The 21,206-nt window shown below is 56.0% G+C and overlaps 1 protein-coding gene across 1 annotated transcript in view; it reads right to left on the reverse strand.

Annotated features, from left to right (window-relative positions):
* PAPPA (pappalysin 1) overlaps positions 1-21,206 on the reverse strand; it is a 239,219-nt gene that overhangs the window by 21,612 nt on the left and 196,401 nt on the right. Inside the window, exons 18-20 of the mRNA XM_041763676.1 lie at positions 15,533-15,680; positions 10,860-10,969; positions 2,351-2,422 (exon numbers count right to left, since the gene is read on the reverse strand). Of these exons, the coding sequence (XP_041619610.1) occupies positions 2,351-2,422; positions 10,860-10,969; positions 15,533-15,680 (330 nt within the window). The remainder of the gene's footprint in view (positions 1-2,350; positions 2,423-10,859; positions 10,970-15,532; positions 15,681-21,206) is intronic.

Here is a 21,206-nt window from a genome sequence, read left to right on the forward strand (position 1 = left end):
CCGTGAAGATGTCCCTTAGGAAATGACATTTCAGCTGAGATCAGAAAGATGAGCAGGGGTTAATTAGACGAGGGCGGAGAAGGGAAAATTCGTAGAGAGAGCAAATAACATGTGAAAAGCTCTGCTACTTAGAAATTTTCCCCATCCCTGGTATTTCTCATGGCTGCCACTACTACTGTGGCCTGGCAAGCAACTCACCCTTCGAGATCTAGCTCAAACCTCACCCCTCCAAAATGCCTTCTCTGATACCCCCAGGATGTTCTGCGCTTCTATAGCTTCTTGTACTTATTTTGGCTACAGCTCTGGGTACATATTTCAGAATTCTCTCTTTAATGTCTATATCCTTTGCCATACTGTGAGCTCCTGACGGATGAGACTCTGTGTCATCCTAGATTTCCTAGCAAAACGTGTGGCGATTTGAGCAAAACTTCACCGAACATGTGTTCCTTAAATGTTTATCCAGTAAAACGCTGCATGGATGGCCACACGGATACATGGATGGACAAGGGGCAAGAAGATACCACAGATGACTCTGGAAGAGAGCATAGTTACTGTTTTCACTCGACTGAGATCATTGTGTTCCCAGAACGTAGAGTAGCATCAGGCACAGAAGAGGCATCGGTGAAACTCCGATGCATGAGAGAGTGAAGTGACCACGTTGGACACAGCTTGGGGTGGACGGCTCGGGAGTTCCCACAACCCTTCCACAATCTTGGCTACCTCTAGGGCACTCCGGGTTGATGGTTCCTCCCTAGTCCCAGAGTTTATATCTCTTCCAGGCGCTCTTTTCAGCCCTAGACAAGAGGCAAACTATTAGCTCTAAGCTAAGGAAGAAAGGAGATGAGGGGCACCTGCAAGGGCAAAGGCGATAAGCATCGTTGGCAGGGCTCAGAGCCTGACAGGTGAGGGTCTCCTAGGCCCCGGTGCTGAGTCAAAGGAGGGATCGAATTCTGCTGTCACACTGGCTGCCCAGACCGCCGACTCAGCAGAACGAGTGCCCAGGTAATCCAAGCTTCCTTTTCTCCAAGCACTGGACTGATCCAGAGAGATGGAAGGAAGCAAGAGCCACAGGGCCTTGGCCTTGGTTTTGCCATTCCTGGCTGAACCTTGGGAGAATGGGGGCTCTCAAATACTATAGCATCCAATGCCCTGAGAAGATGCCACAGGGAGCCCCTAGCCAATACACAGAAACAAAAGTGTGATCCAGGGGCTGTCTTGTGACACTTGTAGGTCAGGGGTGGTTCATGAGTGGGAGGTGGCCTAGTGGAGGAGAAAAAGCACCAGCCTGGAGTCAGGAGACCCAGGTTCATGCTTTCGCGCTGCAGCTTTTATGTTGTGGCTTTTATGCCCAACCTTGGGCCAATCCATCTCCTCTCTGACTCTCATTTTCCACTCCATATAATCATGTGTAGGGTTAGATCACACCAAGAACTCTTCCAGGCTGGGTATTCCCTTAAATCTTAGATCTGGCTACACCTTTAAAAAGTCAGGTATAGATCATCTAGAGGAGCATTTCTGACTCTCACATTCTAAGAATTTCACCAACTACATTTCCTAGAGCTCAATCTAGTCCGTTTCACATGCATTTTCCCGAGTGGGCTCTGAGAGGGGGGCACAAATATTTGTGTATTGACCTGGATGGGATTCGGGGCCACCTTTTCCTTGCCAGCTGAGAAGACCCACAAGGACTTGGGGTGCACAGAAATATATTTTAGTTCCAAAGGCAGTGTAACCCCTTAGGAATACAGATGACATTCTAAGTACCCTGGCCCTTTCCCTCCCCAGGATTGTCACTGAGTCACAGAGACAGATCTCCATAATGCCAAGTTCCAGGGAATGATTCAAGTCGGAGGGAATCTTCACTTTCAGCTCTATGGTTGGGGCTAAGGTGGCCATATTACTTCTGGGGTTGAAGAACAAGTGAATGACAAACGTGTGGCAAAAGGCAGTGACCTGCAATTAATGGTCAGCAGGAAAGTAGGAATTAGAAAGAAAAAAAAAATGCATCCTGTGGTTCTATAAACACTAAATGTGACAATTTTGGTAAAATGCCTGGCATGTTATAGATGCAAAATCAATATGGCCTTCCTCCCTCCCTCCCTTACAGATGCAATATTATGTTGAACACTTCCTGCTTAGGAAGCAGGAAAACCTGGCTTGGAATCCCATTTCTGTTATATATTAAATGTATTTTTGAGCATATCTGTTGGTATTTCTGTGCTTCGGTTCCCCCCATCTGTAAAAATGGGTTTGCTCATTCCTGTCGAAGAAGCCTGTTAAAGGGATATTCACAGCACTTTGTAGGTACAGCAAATGGTAGCCATGATCAATATAACAACTAGGGACTCACCTCACAGCCTTTGACACAGTGAATCAGAGCAGGGTGAGGATACCACTTGAGACCAGCTGTGCAGACAACTCTCTGCAGAGAGAGGGAAAGAGCAGTCAGATGAGTGTGTGGCTGGGAGGAAGCCATCTCTTTCTTGGCACCACATTCAAGCACCCCACCTCTTCTTGGATCTTCCAAGTCCTGATTTCACCCTGGCATTTGCATGGATAATTCGCCCAGGTACTTGCAATAACAGGAACCATGAGATTACAATAGTATTTGTGTTTGTTGTAGGTATCATGATTCCCTATCTCCCTGGCACGAATAAGGGCTAAAGAAAAACAGAATTGGTGGATGAAGATGCGATCAGAAAGGCCCTTCAGGCAATTTGTGGCCGATGTTTGATCCATGGGTGGAGCTGGGAGCAGGGGGGGGGAAAGAGTAGATAGATGGGAGAATGGGGTAGTGCAGGGTTTCCCTAAGGAAACTGCAGGATCAGTGCAGGAGCTCACGGAGAAGGCAGGTACTTCGGAACCACCTTGGATCTAATGAATCCAAATCTCTGAGACCAGTGCCGGGGACTCCACCTTTTACAAACAAGGTTGCCAGATGATCCTGATACACATTACAGTTTGAGTGCAGTGGACCCGTCACCATGCCATAAGGGCCCGCTCACAATTCCCTGCCATTGCCCTCACTTCCACACCCCTGTGACTTTGTTCCTGCTCTTCTCCTTCGCTGAAATGTCCTTTCCCCAACTTGTCTCCTGGAGTCTCTTTAGTTATCCTTTAAATTGCTGCTTAAGACTGACTTCCTCTTTGGTGCCTTCCCCAAACCCCTCAGAGACAGCGTATAGGTTTGCATGTATGTATGTATTTATAGCCTCCTTTAATAATAATAATGATTACTATGATAATGACAACTAAAATATATTGAGTTCATTTGTGGTGCTAATTACTTTATGCATTATCTTATTTATTACTCGTTACCATGCAGTGAGGTGGGCATTAATCTTGGGTCATAAGGAGAATAAATTCCCCAGGCTTCGTAGCTGTTTAGTGAAGAAACCAGGATTTGAAACCAAGAGCTCATTTTGGAAATTATTTAAGGCAGCTCATAACATAAAATTCAGTATGAGGATAATTCTTAAAGGAGTGTGTTGCGGGGGGGATAAAATGAGGAAGGTAAATAGCATTAGGAATGGGGCTAACATGGTGATCCCAGAAACTCCTTTCTCTAGTCTGTCATAGATGCCTTACTTTCTATGCCGAAATTTGAATGATTTCTTTTAAAAATAGAATTAAAATAATCTGGGGGCAAATGCTTAGATTTGCAATGGGAGGTAAGTATGTCAGGGACCAGCCATGGAGGTCTATATGATCAGCTCTTGCCCTCCTGAATGAGTGCCAGCTGATTAAGTTTAATTAAGGAATGAACAGTCATATGGGCCAGAATATGGAAAATCATGTGACCAACCCAATTTCTGAAGGCAGACCTATATGGAAGCCCAACTGTAATTAGGTTTCTTGGTGAGCTTGGAACAAAGGGAATCCCTTGACTCCAAGGCTGGGCTAAGACTGGGTTGGTGCCTTTCTTCTCTGCTGCATAGTATCATCCACACCTAGAATGGCAGCTGGCACCTGGAGGACGCCCATACCTGTTTTTGTTACAAATGAATAGCTAAATCTCAAAATAGAGATTATTTTATCAAAGGGCAATGTTATGTTTACTTGTTTTCCGCTCTTCTAGAACATCACAAGAGCCCTTACCACGTCTAGCACAGTGTCTAGAGGCACAATTAAAGTCTTAGGACAAAGAGCCTAATCTGAAGATCTGACAAGCCTTGCCATGTGAAATCTGCTATGTAGCCCCCTCCTGCCCCTTCCTACCTTTCCCCAGTACACCTAGACAAGGTGAAATATGGGAAAGACCTTGGGCATGGGGTGTGTCAGATGTGGATGTAATTCAACTTGAAATTGCTTTGTAAATTCCTACTCTGAGGCCCAGTTCTCCTGTCTGTGAAATGGGCCCTGAAGGTCACATCAGGAGCTTGCCGTAATGATAACACTGAGATAAATGGTATGGGAACAGTTAACCTAGGACCTGGGTTTTAGTCATCTCTGTCCCTTCCGCAGGCCAGGCCTGGAGCACAGCAGATAAATACATGCTGACCAAATGAAGGAATGTGAGTAGCTCCAGTGCTTTCTTCTAGTTTAGCTACTTTGGTGCCCTCTGCTTCCCAGCTGCAGGGCCAGAAGTGGAGAGAATCACCTGCTTTCATTTCTGGGTCTGAAGGTCTGTCCCCAGCCCAAATCCAGGGATGCTGGAGGGCCACTTGGTAACGGCTCAGGAAGTAGAACAGAGCGGGCTTAGGATGCATGCGGGATCTGGTGGCCATCCCTCCCTCTGCTTATTGAGAGCTAACCTAATCAGTCTGTAAGAATGTCGTGGTGTGGTTGTACCAGTTTGTCAGCTCAGGTTTACCTGATGTGAGTTCAGAAAAAGGACTTTTATCCTATCTGCATGAGGCTGTTTATCTTCCCAAGGCTTTTGGATTTTCCACTATTGCTTAGGGCTGCACGTCCTACCTGTCTCGCTACAGGGTCCCTCTGTATGTGAGAACTGGGAAGCAGGCAGGAAGCGAGAGTCAAAAGAAAAGCTGGGCTATTTACACTACAAACTTGGAGATCCCAGATGGGGCCCCTCCAATGTCAGCCTTGTTCCGCCGGGTGCCAGTGAGACCTCCAGCCCAGTACAAGCACTTCCAGACCAGGCTTTGTAAGACAGCTTTCATTTCCTGCCTTGGTGCACATAGGAAGAACTTACCGTCTGCAACGACCATCAGCATCACCAACACCCCCACTACCGTCCCCATCACCATCGTCACCACCACCATCATCATCAACATGGCACTGCCACCAACCCTGTCATCATCATCCTCATCCTCATCCACCCAAGCCCTGTACTCATTATCTATTTAATTCTCACCATAACTACGAGAGAGGTACTATTTTTGAGTGTGGTTTACACAAGAGGAAACAGACCACAGAGAAGTCGGACAACCTGCTCCAGGCCATACACATCGGCAATGACAGGTCTTAAACCCCACAGCTGTCTGATTTCCAGGTGTATACTCTGAACCCAACCCTCTCCTTGGTGTTCTCCTAGCCCCCAAAACTGTAAATATAAAATGGTTTACCCTTTTGCCTAATGGAAAGACCAAGGTTCAGAAAGGTGGAGGAGCTTTGAGACAAAAGTAGGGTGGGCGGGCAGCGAGTCTCCAAGATGAATCCCAGGGAAGGGGGGTCCTAGGCAGCTGAAGACACGCAACAAAGCATCTTGAGAGTCTCCCCATCCCTTTTGTGATCCGCTATGGAGCTTCTGGCTGTCTTTGAAATCCTAGGCATTTTCCACCCTGAATGCTTTGCTTTCGAAGAACACCTGCCATTTAGAAGTGTATGATCCGTGAATGAGTGAATGAACCAGTGACCAAATGAGTGAGTGTATGAGAGTGTCCACGAGTGAATGAGAAATCCCTGGGTCCCAGGCACACCTGTCCAGCTCCGGGCTTCCCGGCCAGGGCACCCAGCATCTCCCCTCTGTACACGGGGTAGACTGGACTTCACGTTCACTCACAGCCCTTCTACCTCTGACTTTAGACTCTTGACAGGGTCTTCCACGGTGCTGCCTTCCCTTCAAGGGAGAAATTCTACATCCTTTGTCTACAAGTGTTGAGTCCTATGATTTGTAATAGGTAAGGTGGTCGCCCTGCAGGACAAAATGCAGGAGAACTAGCCCTGGGTTCAAACTCTGATTCAGCTGCATTAGTTCTGTGGATTGGGCCGTGAAAACCCCTCAGACCTTCAGCTCCCTCACGTGTAAAGCGGTGACACTACCGATCTCCCTGGGGGTACGGCGGAGGCAAAATGAGGCGGCATACGCGGAACTGCCTAACGGTGGCCACGTGCTCAGAGATCTTCAATAAATGGTGACTTCCTTTTCCCCCCTTAAGTACCTCCTTCCCTTTCTTTTTCTTCTCCTGTCTTTCCTCTCTCCTTGCATCCTCTTCCCAGAAGCCATTATCAAATCTAAGGTCTCAGCTGTCCAGAGGGATGATAAGCTTCTGAGGTTGTGAGCTGCACTGGCTCACCTATGATCAAGGTGCAGAGCAGACTAGAGGTGCTCCTTAGGAGCTGGTGACAGAGAGGCTGGGAGTCCACCTCGTCCAAAGGTTGCAACCCAACAGCCTACAGGCTGCGCAACCCACAGAAACGTTCGCTGTGGCACACGATGTGCTTGACAGAAGTCAAAGTTACGTGCCAGCATTTTTTTTTTAGAAATTCAGATATTTTATAAAGACTCCAGATTTCAAGAGAAAGTGGAGAATCTAGCCATACGAGGCACACATTTCCACACTGCCACCCGTGGCTAGAGCTACCCCCTTGGGAAAGCAGGATGTGTTTTCCAGAGTTCACCACTGTCTCCACCATTCCCTGTGGTCTCTCCAGCTCTGAGCCCCAGGGACATTCCCATGTGTCCTTGAGTTTGTATCGTCTCGTTTATTAGATATGAGGAGGATTTCGCTCTGTGTCCCTATTCCCCCAAAAGTGCATGAGGGACTGGAGGCTTTCAAAGGAGAGAACTCTAAAATATAAGGGGATGCGGTGGATTTCCTGATGAAAGTAAAACTGAAAATTTCAGTACACCTGAAGCTAATATGATGTTCTATGGCAATTGTACCTCAATTAAAAAAAAGAATAAGCGAAGCCAGTAGAAGTTAGCTTGGTGGCACAGCCACCACCTGGCACGGGGAAGGGGCAACCTCTGCGGAGTCGGAGATCCCAACCAGTCATGGCTTCAGGAGTGGCCACAACCACGAACATTTATCAAATCGTACACTTAAGGTCAGCATGTGCAGTGTATCTCCTTGAGAAGAGAATTTTAAGTCATTCCTTACGGTGCATAGTACGCACATGGGCGTTTGTTATATTTTCTTTAAGTCTGTCTGAAATATGTCTAGTACATGCTGCTCCTACTATTAATAATATGTCTGGGCATTTAATACCCGGGACGTGCCTGGCCTGCCTGATTCCCCTCGGTGTTCAACGTTGTGACTCTTGATCTAGGCCTCGCTCATTCCATGGATGGGCAAACCGCGGCTTACAGGGGTGACGGGATCTGCCAAGGACAGCGAGCAAGAGGAGGCTGAGGCTTGCAGTAGAACCTTGGTCACCTGACCCTGCAACCGCAAGGGTCTAGGGCACACCCTGCACGCTCGGCAGGTCGGGCCTTCGCCGAGGCCACTGTCGTGGTGCACCGATTGTACCTCGGGATCCCAGCGTTGCCCTCCCACTCACCTAAGTGGGCATCGTTCTCGTCATACAGGCCGATACGTGTGAAGTACCCGACATAGAGGCTGTCGTGCGACAGGCGCCAGCCAGCTCCCGTGGGCTCAGGAGCGGCAGTGGTGCTTCCTTCCCAGCTTTGTGTGCAGGGAGGGCCACCTGCAAACCCGGACACCTGCTGTGTGTGTGGGGGGGGTGCTGGGGGCTATTTACACCACCGTAATGGGGCAATGCTACGGATCAGAGTTCTATAGGGCGGTGGCTGTCGGGGCGGGCCGAGGGCGGAGAGCCAGCTGCTAACTGTTTAGCAGCCCGGCCCTGGTAAGCGGTCGGTCAGCGGTTTGCTCTTATCCTTGTTGCCCGCCCCGCGGACACCACATGGGGAGCTGGGGAACTGGTGGGATTGGCCCAGCTGGGGGCTCCCTCCACTGCCCTTAGGCAAGGGGCTTCCCTCGCTGAGATCTCATTTCCTCCACTAGGAAAAGGGGAGCGAGTAAGAGCGACCTCACAGGGTGTGAGGAGGGGGCTGGGGGCGGGCAGAGGGGGCCTGAGCCCGAGCTGATTCAGGGCAGCCATCCAGGAAATGTCCTGGTCCCTGCGTCCTTCCCCGGGGACCCAGGTAAGGGCAGGTGGAGAAGAGCCTGGTTCCCACCCACCCATTGGCCTTGCTTTGGCCCGGGAGGCAGACTGTGGAGAGGGGGGTCCCAGAGGCCTGCCCTGCCCCTGGGGGGGGCTGCTCTGGCCTAGAGGAGGGGGGCCTTGCCCTGGCCCGGAGGAGGGGGTGTCCTGCCCTGGCCTGGAGGAGGGGGGGCCCTGCCCTGGCCCAAGGGGGGAGCCTGCCCTGCGGGGTAGTGGGGGAGCTGCCCTGGACCGAGGGTGTGTAGGCTTCCCTGGCCTGTGGGGGCCTGCCCTGGCCCAGAGGGGGATTGGGGGGGGCCCTGCCCCGGCCCAGAGGCCTGCCCCCGCAGCTCTGTTCCTACCTTGCTCTCCCGCACGCAGGGCAAGGGTGCGGCGGAGGCCAGCTTCTCAGCCCTGTTCCTGGAAATCATCAATCTCTGCCCTTCACCCTCCTCCCCTTCTCGACCACATTTCTTGCCTCCTGGATAATGAGGCCTCGGGAGACCGCAGAGGTCTGAGCCTCGTTCGGGCGCTCTCTGTAGGCCCCGCATCAATAAAGGCGGCGAGCGACCTGGGCGGGGCGGCGGGCGGCGGGTGGGCGGCTTTCAAACCCCTGGATTTATTTCACCCTGAATTATAACTGAACTCTGGTGCCCAGGGCGCCCCGAGGGAAGGGTGGGAATTCACCCCGGGGCACAGTAGAGGCCTGAGTGGAGCTGGGCCAGGGGAACCGGGTCTGGATCCCAGGCAGAGAAGACCTGGGCTCCTGGGGTGGGAGGGAGCTCCTGGGTCTGCTCCGTGTGCATGTGGGAGCCTCCTTCCCCTGTCCCCGAGCCTGTGGAAGTCGGGGGGGGGGGTCTGAGAGGGGAGCGGAGGGGAGGGGGCGGCAGGGCTTGATCCTGGCTCTGAGGCCTGTGTGACCCGGGCCTGATGCCCTTCCCTCTTGGCTCCTCAGCATCTCCACCTGCACCATGAGGGGCTTGCACTTGATAGCCAGCGTCCTCGAGATTCCCACGTGGGGTCCTACCCACTCTGGGGCCTGCACAGCCCCGTGATGCTCCCTGGGGCACCCGTGTGAGAACGGGCGTGGGGGCTCTGGGTGTGCCAGGGGGAAGGGCACGCGGGGGACGGAATGGACCGGAGCAGGAGGGGAGGTTAACAGGGAGAGGCCAGGGAGGCGGGAGGGGAAGGAGGAGGGGTGGGCGCCAGGTGGAACTCAGGCAGCTCTTGGGAGGGTGGAGAGACACATGGGGCAGAGACAGACGTCCCTGATGGGACTAGTGCTGGAGAGGGGGCACCGGGTGGTGGGGGAGGAGGGGGGAGGAAAAAGGCAGAGGAGGGAGGGAGGAGGGGTGGGCACCAGGTGGAACTTGGAGACTGGCTCTTGGGAGGGCGGAGAGACACATGGGGCAGAGACAGACGTCCCCCCCCCCCAGAGGGGACAAGCGCTGGAGACCAGGCACCGAGGCACCTCACTGGGTGGTGGGGGAGGAGGAGCAGGAGTGGGGCGCAGAGCAGAGCGGGGTCCCAGGCCAGCGCCAGCCCCCGGGCCGAGTGCTGAGTAAGGCCTCGCCATCACGCCCTCAGCCCCTCTGGGAAACAGTACACCTCGGATCGGGTTCTGCGCGTCCGCACATCTGCGGCCGGAGGGCAGACGGCGGGCCTGGCCCCGGGCAGAAAGGCCGCGACGGGGACACAGCTGAACACCCCTGCGGCCCGCCTCCCCCCCTTCACCTTCTGCAGGAGGAGCCAGTGCCCAGAATGGGTGCATGAGGCCCGGCATCTGCGCTGGCCCCGAGGGCAAGAGTGGGCTCCCGTGTCAGCTCGAGGGCCACCGAGTGACCAGGTGACAACCAGGCTAGTGGGAGCGGCCGGCCCCAAAGGGGACCTGGGCAAGGACGGTGGCTGCCAGGAGGCGGAGCCCCCACGGCCTTGTGGCGGGTCCATGCCAGCGGGACCCTGGGAGCACTGCACCTGCCCTCGGCCCGGGCTGGAGCCCCCACCCCGGGCACCCCAGGAACTGCGGGAGCTGCCCCCGCTCGCGCGATTCCGAGGTCAGGACAACCCTGTGAGCTGCGTGCGGGCCGCGAACACAGTGGGGCTTCATCAACGGTGGTAGCGTCCCCGTATCACCGGTTCATCACGTTCTCCCTAAACAAGTAACGCGCGGAGAAGCAGAGCGGAGATCGAGGCCCGGGACGCAGAGGACTTCCGAGGGCTCTGGGGAAGCCACGCTGCACCCTCCGTACGAGGACAGGCCGACACACGCTCCGGTTGGACACACATGGGCTCGTGACCCGACTGCGCTCCGTGTCCTTGGTGTCTCCGTACCTCGCCTCTAAGCCGAGGACCACCGTCCTCGTATTCCCAGGCTGTCCTCATGATGTCCGGACCGTAAAGGAAAGGTCCCCTGCACAGCCTGGCAGAGGGGAGCGGGCCACGCGGGCGGCGCCCACCCCACAGAACAGGTGCCACACGTCGACCACTGAACGTATGCAAGAGGGCCAGTGCAGGACCAGGGCACAGTGAGTGTCGAAGGGGGCACGGGGGACAGCGCCGTCACTCACCTCCACGCGTGTGGGGTTCAGCCAGTGGGGGATGTCCCGTACGGTCACATTGACTGGCAGGATGATGGACTCGCTGTTGTGGTCCAGGCACGAGGTGACACACTCCGACCCTGCGGGGAAGCACAGCGTGAGGGCGCAGCTCGGCTCCCCCGGCCCCCAATGCCAGGGGCAGCTCTCCCGGGGTGGGCCCAGGTGCCCCCGGTCCCCAGGGGAGCTGGCGATCCCGGCCGTGCAGACAGCAGATAGGAGTGAACTCCCTGCAGGGCAGCCTCCCCGGCGCCGTTCTCTCCAGTCCAGCCTGCACCTGCGGCCGCCTTCACCCTGCGCCCTGTTCGCCACGCCTCTCCGCTGCCTGAGGACAATTCCGAGGCTCCCCAGGAGCGAGACAAAGTGTGATCCCCCTAGCCCAGCATCCGTGGGCTCCCGTGGGCTCCCCAATCTCATCTCCCATCAAGCATCTTCATGCGTCGGGTGGTCCGGCCGGGTTGCCCTAGGTTTCCCATCTGAGTCCCACAACCCCGTGCCTCTACGTTTCTGCTCCCACTCGCCCCTTCCCCTGAATCACCCCCATCTGCCTTCTCAAGGCCAAAGCCTATCCGTTTTTCAGGGCCGGGTTCACATCCTCCCAAGACGCCCGCCCTGATTTTTGTGCCCGAGTGAGAGCGGTGTTTGGCGTTGACGAGTCTCTCGGGGCCAACCTCAGCCCGCCCTGTGCCCGGCTTTCCGCCTTTACGGTGATGCCCTAGAGCAGCCCCCTGCATGGGAGCTCGGCAATGCAGCCCAGCCTCTTAGCCCTCCCTCTCCGCTTGCACAGGACTTGCACACGTGCCACCCTGCACCTTCACACCCTTCCTGCTCCTCTTCAACTCATGCACTAAGAAGCCCCCCCCCCCCCCCCGCTGTAGCACCAGGGCCACCCTTGAACACTAAGGTCACAGCACACAGCCAGCTCTACTCTATTAGCCATTCTAAGGGCTCCCTTCCAGGCGTGTGTGTGCGTGTGTGAGGTCTGTGTGTGTCCACCCCCTCGCGCGCACGCACACATGTACGTCGGCATCTCCTGGGGCCCCGCTTGCTGCCGTCTTGTCATCCTCTTCAGTCTGAGAGACTCACCAGGACCGAAGAGGGGATGACCTAGGACAGCGTTTAAAACCTCTTCACTTTGGGATCCCTGGGTGGCGCAGCGGTTTGGCGCCTGCCTTTGGCCCAGGGCGCGATCCTGGAGACCCGGGATCGAGTCCCACATCGGGCTCCCGGTGCATGGAGCCCGCTTCTCCCTCCGCCTGTGTCTCTGCCTCTCTCTCTCTCTCTGTGACTATCATAAATAAATAAAAATTAAAAAAAAAAAAAATAAAATAAAACCTCTTCACTTTAAACACAGGGACACCGAGCCCAGAAGGGGCACCGGCCCACCTGGCCGTGCAGGTGGTTTCCATAGGTCGCACGTTCTCTAGAAGGTGCGGCGCTGCCTGGCAGGTTGTCATCGCACCCATTTCTCAGGTTAGAGGAGGGCGCGGAGCTCCGGCTACGAGCGAGCAGGCGATTAGAAGCCCGTGAGTGAGAACCCACGTGCCTCTGCCTTCCGGGCCCAGCAGTAGGTACAGTGGAGCCCAAGAGGGGAAAGAGAAAGGGAAAGGAGACACAAGAAATGAGGGTGGTGTGGGGGGTGGATGGGAAAACACCAGCAGGTTGAGCGACGGGAACAAGGGAGGGAGGCCACTAAGCAGCTGGAGAAGCTCAGGGCTGCGTGTGTGTCATGAGGTCAGCTCCAAAGGGGTTTTTAGGGAGCAAGAAGCAAGGCGGTGATGATAAAATTCTCCTCTTCTGCAAAAGCAAGAGGCAGCCTTGGAGGAAAAGAAGACAAAGGCTATCTTCTCTCGCAAGAGCGGGGACAAAGGGGAAAATATGGTCAACACGGGAGGCCATGCCTACCCCGGGCAGCAGCCCTGTCTCCCCTTCCCGTCCCTGCAGCTCCCTCCCCTGCGCTCTCCCCACCTCCCCACCCCCAGGGCTGGGCCTTTAGGACCAGGCTGCTGTGTTGTGATATATGAGCCCGAACTGGCATCATTACAGACGGTGATCTCACCAGGCCCCTGCCTCTCCTTCCTCAGGAGGAGGAGGGAGGGTGGCAGCCTGGGTGGCAGGAGCAACTTTCTGAGGCCCCTAACTGCCACAGAAGCTGGCCTGTGCTGCCTGGAGAGGGGCCCACAGGGGGCCGCCCTGGGGGGCTCCAGCATGTGTCCTCCAGCCCCCAAGCCCACGGGAAGGGACGCACACACTGATGATAAGGCCTTGGATTAGATCCCCCGCTTAGTGAGGTGGGCTCTCCCCGGGGAGGGGCCCAGCCTGGGATCAGATCTGGGGGGGGGTCCCGGGAGGTGAGGAAGGGGAGGGCCCCGGAGATCAGCAGGTGCAACCTGCTTTCCCTCCTTCCCAGTGGTTGTCTCCCAGCGTCCCACACTGCCTGTGCCCTCTTAGCTCCCCCACATGCCCCTCAGCCACCCCGGGACCCCGGGGACCCATACTCATCAAAGGGGCATCTGCATGGCAATGGGGACAGCGGGACAGGGAAGGCCATTCAGGTTCCCGTGTCGCAGTGACTTCTTTCCCTTTCTACTTGACCCTGAAAAAGCTCAGTGGGCAAAGGAATGCTCCTGCCACCCCTCCGCCTGCCTCAGGCCGGGCGAGCGGAGGGCCAGGCCGTGTGCAGCTGTGACGCGTGCGGGCGCTGCAGGTACAGGGTGGCCCCAGGGGTATTTGTGTGCATGCGTGTGAGCCCTGTTTGCCTTCTGTGCCTCTCTCCGTGTACATAACATGCTTCGGAGCATGAGACGTGTCTGTGCTCGTGACATGCATGTGATGTCACACATGTGTGCGAGGTGTGCAGCTCCGTGTGTGTTGGGTGGGGGGTTTGCGCAGACTCTGCTGCATGCACGCTGGGCATGAGTTCATGATGTGTGTGTTTGGATATCCGTGTGGTTGTTAAACATTTGTGCTTGTGTTTATTTTTGCACGTGTGAACATATCTGAATGTGCCATGGATCTAGACACACAGGAAATCTCTTTTTATAAGGTTTTTTTTTTTTTTTTTAAATAGAAGTCACTTAAGCAACATTTCCCCCCCACCCCCAGGGCCACTTAATGCCAGTCATGAGTGTCACTGAATACTCATTAGCGTATATCCTGACCGACCTGGAGGTAGGAACCTCGTCACGGACATGGAAGTGTCTAGAGCCACCCCACAGGAATGACGGAGGGAAGGCCGCGGCGGCCTCGGGGTGGAGCGCCCGGCGTGACCGGCTGCTGCGCCGACGGCCCCAACCTCCCGGAATGCCTGTATTGACGGACCCCACAAGGTAGCCGCCTCTCTGCAGCATCCCGGCCGGGGTCCTCTGGATCAGTGGCTCTGTGGGAACGTCAAGGACCTTCTGAATCCTTGGAGAGAGCAAACCATGCCCCCGGAGGTGCACTCACCTGGGGCAGGTGCTCTGGACGACGTGTAGGAGTGTGCAGTCCTACGCTAGACTCCGTGTTTCCATCTCTGAAAAGGGGTGGCCAGGCCCCACACGCTCCCCCCACAGCCCCCCCACCACAGGCCTCGCTTCAGGACAAGAAGTGACAGCTCCCGCTTTGCTGGGTGCAGAACTGGTTGGCTCTGTGCGACTGGGAGTGAGTGTGCGCATGATAACCTCCTGCTCCAGACATCCCTGGTGATTATCCCATAAATCACACCGGCCATGAGAAAGAACATCCAATTCCCTGGGCTTTTCATCATGGTCAATTAGGGACTCGGCCCCAGAGGTCAGCATCGCCGCCCTCAACTGAGGTCACACTCAATGCACACCCAGTTCCCCAGAAAGCCTCAGAGCCTGTGATTAATGCATCTGTCCAGACGCCTGGTCCCAACCAGGCAGATCCCTGGCACCAAACCGCAGGTTGTCTCCCCTCACTGTGAGCACTTTGTGAGCCAGCGCTCGCCACACAAACAATATTCTGAACGCGCAATTTATCCTCTCAGTTGGAGGCAACCGAGGTGCCAGGCAGGGAAAAATCTTGGGCTTCGGAGTAAGAGAGACGTCCGGGTTCGGGGCTCGTTCTGTTACCCCGTCAGCGCTCAGTGTCCTCATCCGTGAGAGCTCACTGAGCAGGTAAGAGCCAACACCTCTGCCGTGGTCCGTGCTCCCTGCAGGGCCCGACCCCCAGGAGGTGCTCACCAACTATGCAAAATTTAGGATTCACAAAGGCAGCTACTCCCCACCCCTCCTGCTTTCCGAAACACGATGTGTGCTTTCACATCTCCCTCCCTGGGCATCACGGGGCTCCTTGACGGATGGCCATGTCCTGCCCCACAAGCTCTTTCCCATCCCTACATGAGCACCCCTCGTCTTGGGAGCTCCTGTGTCCCCCGACACCGTGGCCGGCTTTTCTGTACTCCCGCATGACCCTCGGCACTCAGGCACTCACCGACCTGCGCTTCTCCAACATTCGTGCCCTTAGGTCTCTTTCTGGGAGCACAGGACCTGGCCTCCCATCAGGACCCGGTCTCTCTCATCTCTGCTTCCCTCATTCAGGGCCTCACGGGCTACAGGTGCTCAGCTGCCCAGCGAGGCACTGGCCCCGGGTTCCCAGCAGGACCCGTCCCTCCCACAGCCACCCTCGCGCACCCACTGTACCTATGGCGTAGCCTTCCGGGCACTGCAACTTGAGGTTGCTGTTGAGCTGGTCCGGAGCCGAGCACTGGCCTTTCATCTCCTGGCACAGGTGGAAGGAGCCGCTCCAAGTGCCATCCTTCCGGCAGTGGATGATGTTGCTCCCGCGTCCCTGAGCACCAGAGAAGAACAGTCAGGACGACCGAGAGGGAGCGCCACCCTCCACATAGCAAAACCCCTCGAAATAAAAGAGGAAGCAGTTCCTCATCTCCCCAGAGCCCCAGAAGTGCTCCAGAAACAATTTCTTCACCACGGTAGGCACCCAATCGCCCTAAAATAGATGCACTGCTAACATCTCTGCTTGCCAGATGGGGAAACTGAGGACGTAGCGTGGGAAGAAACTTGTTCGAAGCTCCCCAGGGAGCCTAACTCCCATGTTTCCTGAATTGTAGCTTTGAACTCTTTCAGAGATCTCCATCCAAAGGGTTTGTTTTGTAGAATGGGCAACACGCAGTTTCTTGGCCTCCTGAAGGTGGTGGGCGCCTGCGGCTCGCAAGCAGGGTCCTTCCTCTGTGTCCCCCTTTCAAAGCCTGTGACTGTAACGGGAGGTCCAGCTCTGTGGGTATTTCGGAACGGCCCCTGAACCCAAGGACCCCTTCTTAGTGCCCAGTCGGTGCCCAGCTCCGTGGGGTCCAAAGGGAGAGCGAGAAAGACAGGCACGTGAGCGGCAGCCACGTCCGTGCCACTGCACTCGGGGCAGCACCACGGGGACCCAGGGACAGGGATGGGTTGTGCGGGGCCAGCAGGGGAGGAGGCCCTGTAGAGGAGCCATATATGGAAAAGAGTTTTCACGGTTGCGTAGAATCATAAGCAGAAAAGGGCTAGGAAGGCCTTCTGGAAGGCCAAAGGGGACGTGCAAGTGCAAGGAAGTGCAGCGAGCAGCAGAGAGCTCCCGGGTAGGGCGGATGCCGCTGCAGCCTTCGGCCTTCGGTGTCAGCGGATGGAGTTCTGGAGTTCGGGCTCTGCGCCCTGAGGATGGAGAAGCACGGGGGGCGTCTGGGCCGCGGCTCCTCCAGCGTAGAACAAGCTGTGTATCCTCTCCCTCTCTCAAGCTTTTGATAAGAGAAACTCTAAGTGAGGCCGGAGGAGCTGAGCGTGCTGCACCGGTGCAAAACTCCACGCCTCGGCTGAGCTTCCACGCACACTCCCGCCTCCAGCGTCCTCACGGCCTGAACTCTGGCTCATCCTCCATGTCTTTGCTCCCTGCAGCACCGCCGCTAACCTGGGACTTTGGTTTAAATCGCCTGCACCCTCCAATGCACCCCGTGCCATCTCCCCGGGCCATGCCTCTGCCCCCGTGCCCCTTCGGGCTGCTGCGCTCCCCTCCCCGCCGAACGCGTTGCGTGGCACGGGCCGCCCTGTCCTAATGCCGCTCTGATGGTGCAGAGCCTACTGCCGTGAGGTCTCTGACACGCGCTGCCTCTTTATCATCCTTTCCTGCCCAGAGATGAACTCCTCGGGGCCCAAGAGGGTGCCCCACTCACCCCCGCCTCGGGGCCTTCCCACTGCACGTGACACGTCCTGACGACTCGGTAGAGATTTCTGCTCACTCGAGAACAATGTGCTTCACAGAGGATGCGGTGAATAGGCAGAGAGTTACGGGATGACTTTGTTCCATAAGCAAGGACACCAGTGAACGTGCAGGGGAGGGAATAAATGGACCAGCGAGCCCGTGACATGGGTGCATGAGGCGAATGGGGGACTCCGTGAATGGGTGCGCGCCGGGGGAAATGAATCCACTCTCCGAAAGGGCTGATGCAGGCCGAAGCTCCCCTGTCTGAGAAAACAGCTGCAGGGAGACAGGATTCAGAAGAGAAGGGGGTGGGGGGCTCTCTCAGCCGCTCGTGGACCTTTCCAACTGCAGTGGAAGCCTCTGTGGCCACGGGACAGGGTGGCCCATCCCAGGCATGCAGCTGTGGGACGTCTCGCAGAGTCCGCCCCCAGAGGTCCCCTGTGAGCTCAGGGAGGGGTTAGGCAGCTTCCTGCGGCTTCAGAGAACCGGCTCTCCCTCCCAGAGCCCCAGGCCCCGGGCCCCATGATTCTGTGGGGCCCTCGAGGGAGTAGGAAATTGACCCCAATTTCCTGGAGCCTTGGCCTGGGCCTATGATGCATTTGGCCTCCAGCCCCCGAAGGGCTGCAGACCTCAGCAGTACGTGGGCCAGAGCTGGCGGGGGACCTCGGTTTGCAGCAGGGAACGTATCAGAACTAGCTGGAATCTGCTCAGGGAATTTCAGCGCAGAGAAATCCACCGTACAAGGCTCCACCGAAGAGGACGGGAGCACAGAGGCGCTGGCCTTGCTGCCTCCGGCCTCCCTCCCTCCTGCCCAGTTCATCAGGCACTTTCTGCTGAGTAAATCTGCTTGTAAAAGCTGTGGCATCCTTCAGCGAAGACGCCTCGGCCTTCCGAGCAAGGCCCGCCGCGGGGGCTGGCTCTCCAGGATAACACGTCTGTCCCCCTGTCTCGCTCCGTCTAGTCTCAGGGTTAGCTCGTCTCTCCTGCACGCTTTCCTTGCTTCCCACCTGCACACCCTTGCCCTTGCTGTGCCCTCTGCACAGCAGACTTCCCAGAGCCCTTCCGGATTTCCAAACTCTCCTCCAGGACTAGGTCTTGGTGCCCTCAGGGCTCGCCTCCCAGCCAGTACGGAGCCTCAGGATTAACCACTGATGATAAGTCTCCTGTGACCACGGAGGACCTGACATTGAAGATGCAACCTGAGAGACCCGAAGACCCGCGGGCAAGGCGCCCGCCGGGTACGCTTGGCTCCGACCGCACAGTTCTGCACACCGGGGTGAGCTCTCTTCCAAGAGGGCTGAGCATCCCTCAGCAAAACACCGCGCTCTCCGCGCCTGTGACTCCGTCTGTAAAACACCACGAGGGCTCTCTCAAGCTCTCATCAGTCACACAGGCCCACCGAGCGTGAAAGGCACATAATCATCGTGTTATCAAATACCCATCACGCGCCAAGGGTTTTACAGGCATTTAGAGATCCTTTTAACGACACAGTAGAGTAGAAATTATATCCGTGTTACAGATTCAGGAACTGAGGCTCAGCCAGGAAGCGAAGAAGCGAGTTTTGAAACGGTGCTGGTGCCCCGGTTGGGAGCGTGGCCCCACGCGCCGCCACGGAGATTCGAACGCCGGCCCCGCACCTTCCGCGTGGGCTGTGACGACTCTGCTGTGGCCGCACAAAGGCCACATCTGCGGTCCCCACGGAGGCCTGGGCGCACTACGGATCCCCGCACACTCTTCACGTCCTGCTCCCCGCGGAGCCGCTGCAAATCCCTGCTAAGGGTGTCACTTGGTCCACAAGCACCTTTAGCCCGTGGCTCCGCTGCCGCAGCCTCTGTGCATGCATCTCCCACGGGCCGTGCTCCCCTAAGCACCTACAAATCCGCCACCCCTCCCTGTGCTCCTCCAGTGGAACCAGCCTGAGGAATCTATCACCGGGCAGCTCAGGAGCATCGGAGCGGGATTAAAGACGCCTGACTCTGGGGAACAGCCGCAGGGCTGCGGAGGGGGAGCTGGGGGGCGGGTGGGGTGACCCGGGGATGGCACCGAGGACGGCACCTGATGGGAGGAGCACTGGGCGCTACCCTAGGTATTGGCAAATTGAGTTTAAATTTAAAAAAAAACATGGGCCAAAAAAAAAAAAAAAAAAACATGGGCAGCCCGGGTGGCTCAGCGGTTTAGCACCGCCTTCAGCCCAGGGAGTGATCTTGGAGACCCAGGATCGAGTCCCGCTTCTCCCTCTGCCTGTATCTCTGCCTCTGTCTCTCTGTGTCTCTCATGAATAAATAAATAATTAAAAAAATAAAATAAATTTTAAAAATATGTAAAAGTGAATTGATTAGAAGAAAATAAATAAAAATGAATCAATGAACAAATAAATGTTGGGACAATGAGCACTTCTCCCCGGCTGTCTGGGGACGGAGTCCCTGCCCTGGGCCACCCACCTGCCCTGGAAATGCTTGGGGCGCCGTAGGAAGAGCAGGGCTCCGAGCCCTCCCGTCAACACCACCACCCACTCATTACCATGGGCAACAACTTAGCCTCAAGACCTCTTCCCTGATGGGGGTTGGGTGGGGGGTGGGGGTGGAGGGACGTTGGTTTCTTTTCCAAAGGTCTGTTGTTGTCAAAATGAGACAAAGTCCGGGGCACCTGTGTCGCCCGCCCACACTCAGAAGCTAAGAAGCTGTTGCCACCGAGGTTCTCGGGCTTGGTTTCTAGAACTGAGAGCACTAGACAGTCACGAGCTGCCCCGTGAGGTGGCTGCTGCATTAGCGCGGCTCTTGGCGTTTACATTTGAACCACCTGAGATTAAAGAGAGCGTAAACCTTGGTGGCTGGGTCGCTCCAGCCACGTGTCCAGTTCCCCAGGGCCCCACGTGGCCGGTGGCTGCCACACATTGGGGCGACGCTCATCACAGCACAGAGTTCTACCGGGTGTTACTAGTCTCGAGAGGCCGTACGCTGTACAGGTTTATTTGTGCCATAAATCGGGTCTCCCCGTGGCCCCAGCCCACACCATGGCTTCATGCAGGATGGATGCCCCCTTTTCCGATTTTCTGGGGCTAGCCGCCCGCAGACGGGTAACACTGAAGCCACTGCCTTTGTTTCTAGATTCCACGGGAGCCCACATGGAGCATCGGGGATCCTCTCCACTAGAAGTGACCTTAAAGGGAGGCTGGCTAGCTCATCTGTGCCTTCCCCAGGGCTGCCGTGTACGGCGGCACAGGTTGTAAACTGTACAATTTCAAGGGAGTCCTCACAGGCGTGCTGTACTCTCATGACCTCATTTAATCCTGACAAACCAGGAGGCATAAAACCAGGTTTTATGTGCTCCCCACCCCCAGGAGACAACTGACGCCTCAAGGGGTAAACAACTTGCCCAAGTCCCGAGTCCTCCCACTGAGAAGCGGTGAAGTCAGGATTCGAACTCAGGGTCCAAATCCAGCATCATGCTGGCTCCTCAGGAACAAATGAACCGGAGTTTCATTTGTCAGTTTGCTTTTAGCGGCGGTGGGAGGGAGGACACGAACTTCCCCTACACTAGTCCCTGTCCTCTGCTGCCAGGATCTGGAACTTGTTTGGGAAGCAGAGACTTCCAGCTCCATACAAGCTGTTGAATTCAAGATGCTCTGGGCCGTAGGTTTCTGCTGTGTTTACAGGCAGCAAGAGGGGATCTGAGGTGAATACTAGATTTGGCTCTCAGGGCGCTGGTCTGAGGGTAGAGGAAATTCATTTTCGGCACAAACTAGAAACGTCAATCGTATTAGGAGCCCATTTGGCACACGTCCCCTCATTCTCTGAGCCGACGAGCAATACCCTGCTCCTCTGCATCTAGCCTCCCCGCCGGTTGCCAAACAGAACTGCTTGCGTCGTCTGATAAATTTACATTTTCCTCTCCTTTAAATACAAACTGGCCATGAAAGGTACTTGGCAGGCCCCAGGCAGACAGGGTTTCAGTTTGATAACATGACCGCGGCCAGAATAGTATTTGGCTCAGCAGTTCGGGTAACTGCTAGCAACAGTTTTATGTAAGGGAGGGGGAAGGAAGTCCACCAGCCTGCGTGAGGCCACGGTGATCTCCGGCCTCTGCTTGTCCCGGCACTGACTGCTGCTCCCCGGGTGGCAAGGG

Source organism: Vulpes lagopus, chromosome 7 (genome assembly GCF_018345385.1).
Source record: "Vulpes lagopus strain Blue_001 chromosome 7, ASM1834538v1, whole genome shotgun sequence".
Lineage (NCBI taxonomy): Eukaryota > Metazoa > Chordata > Mammalia > Carnivora > Canidae > Vulpes > Vulpes lagopus.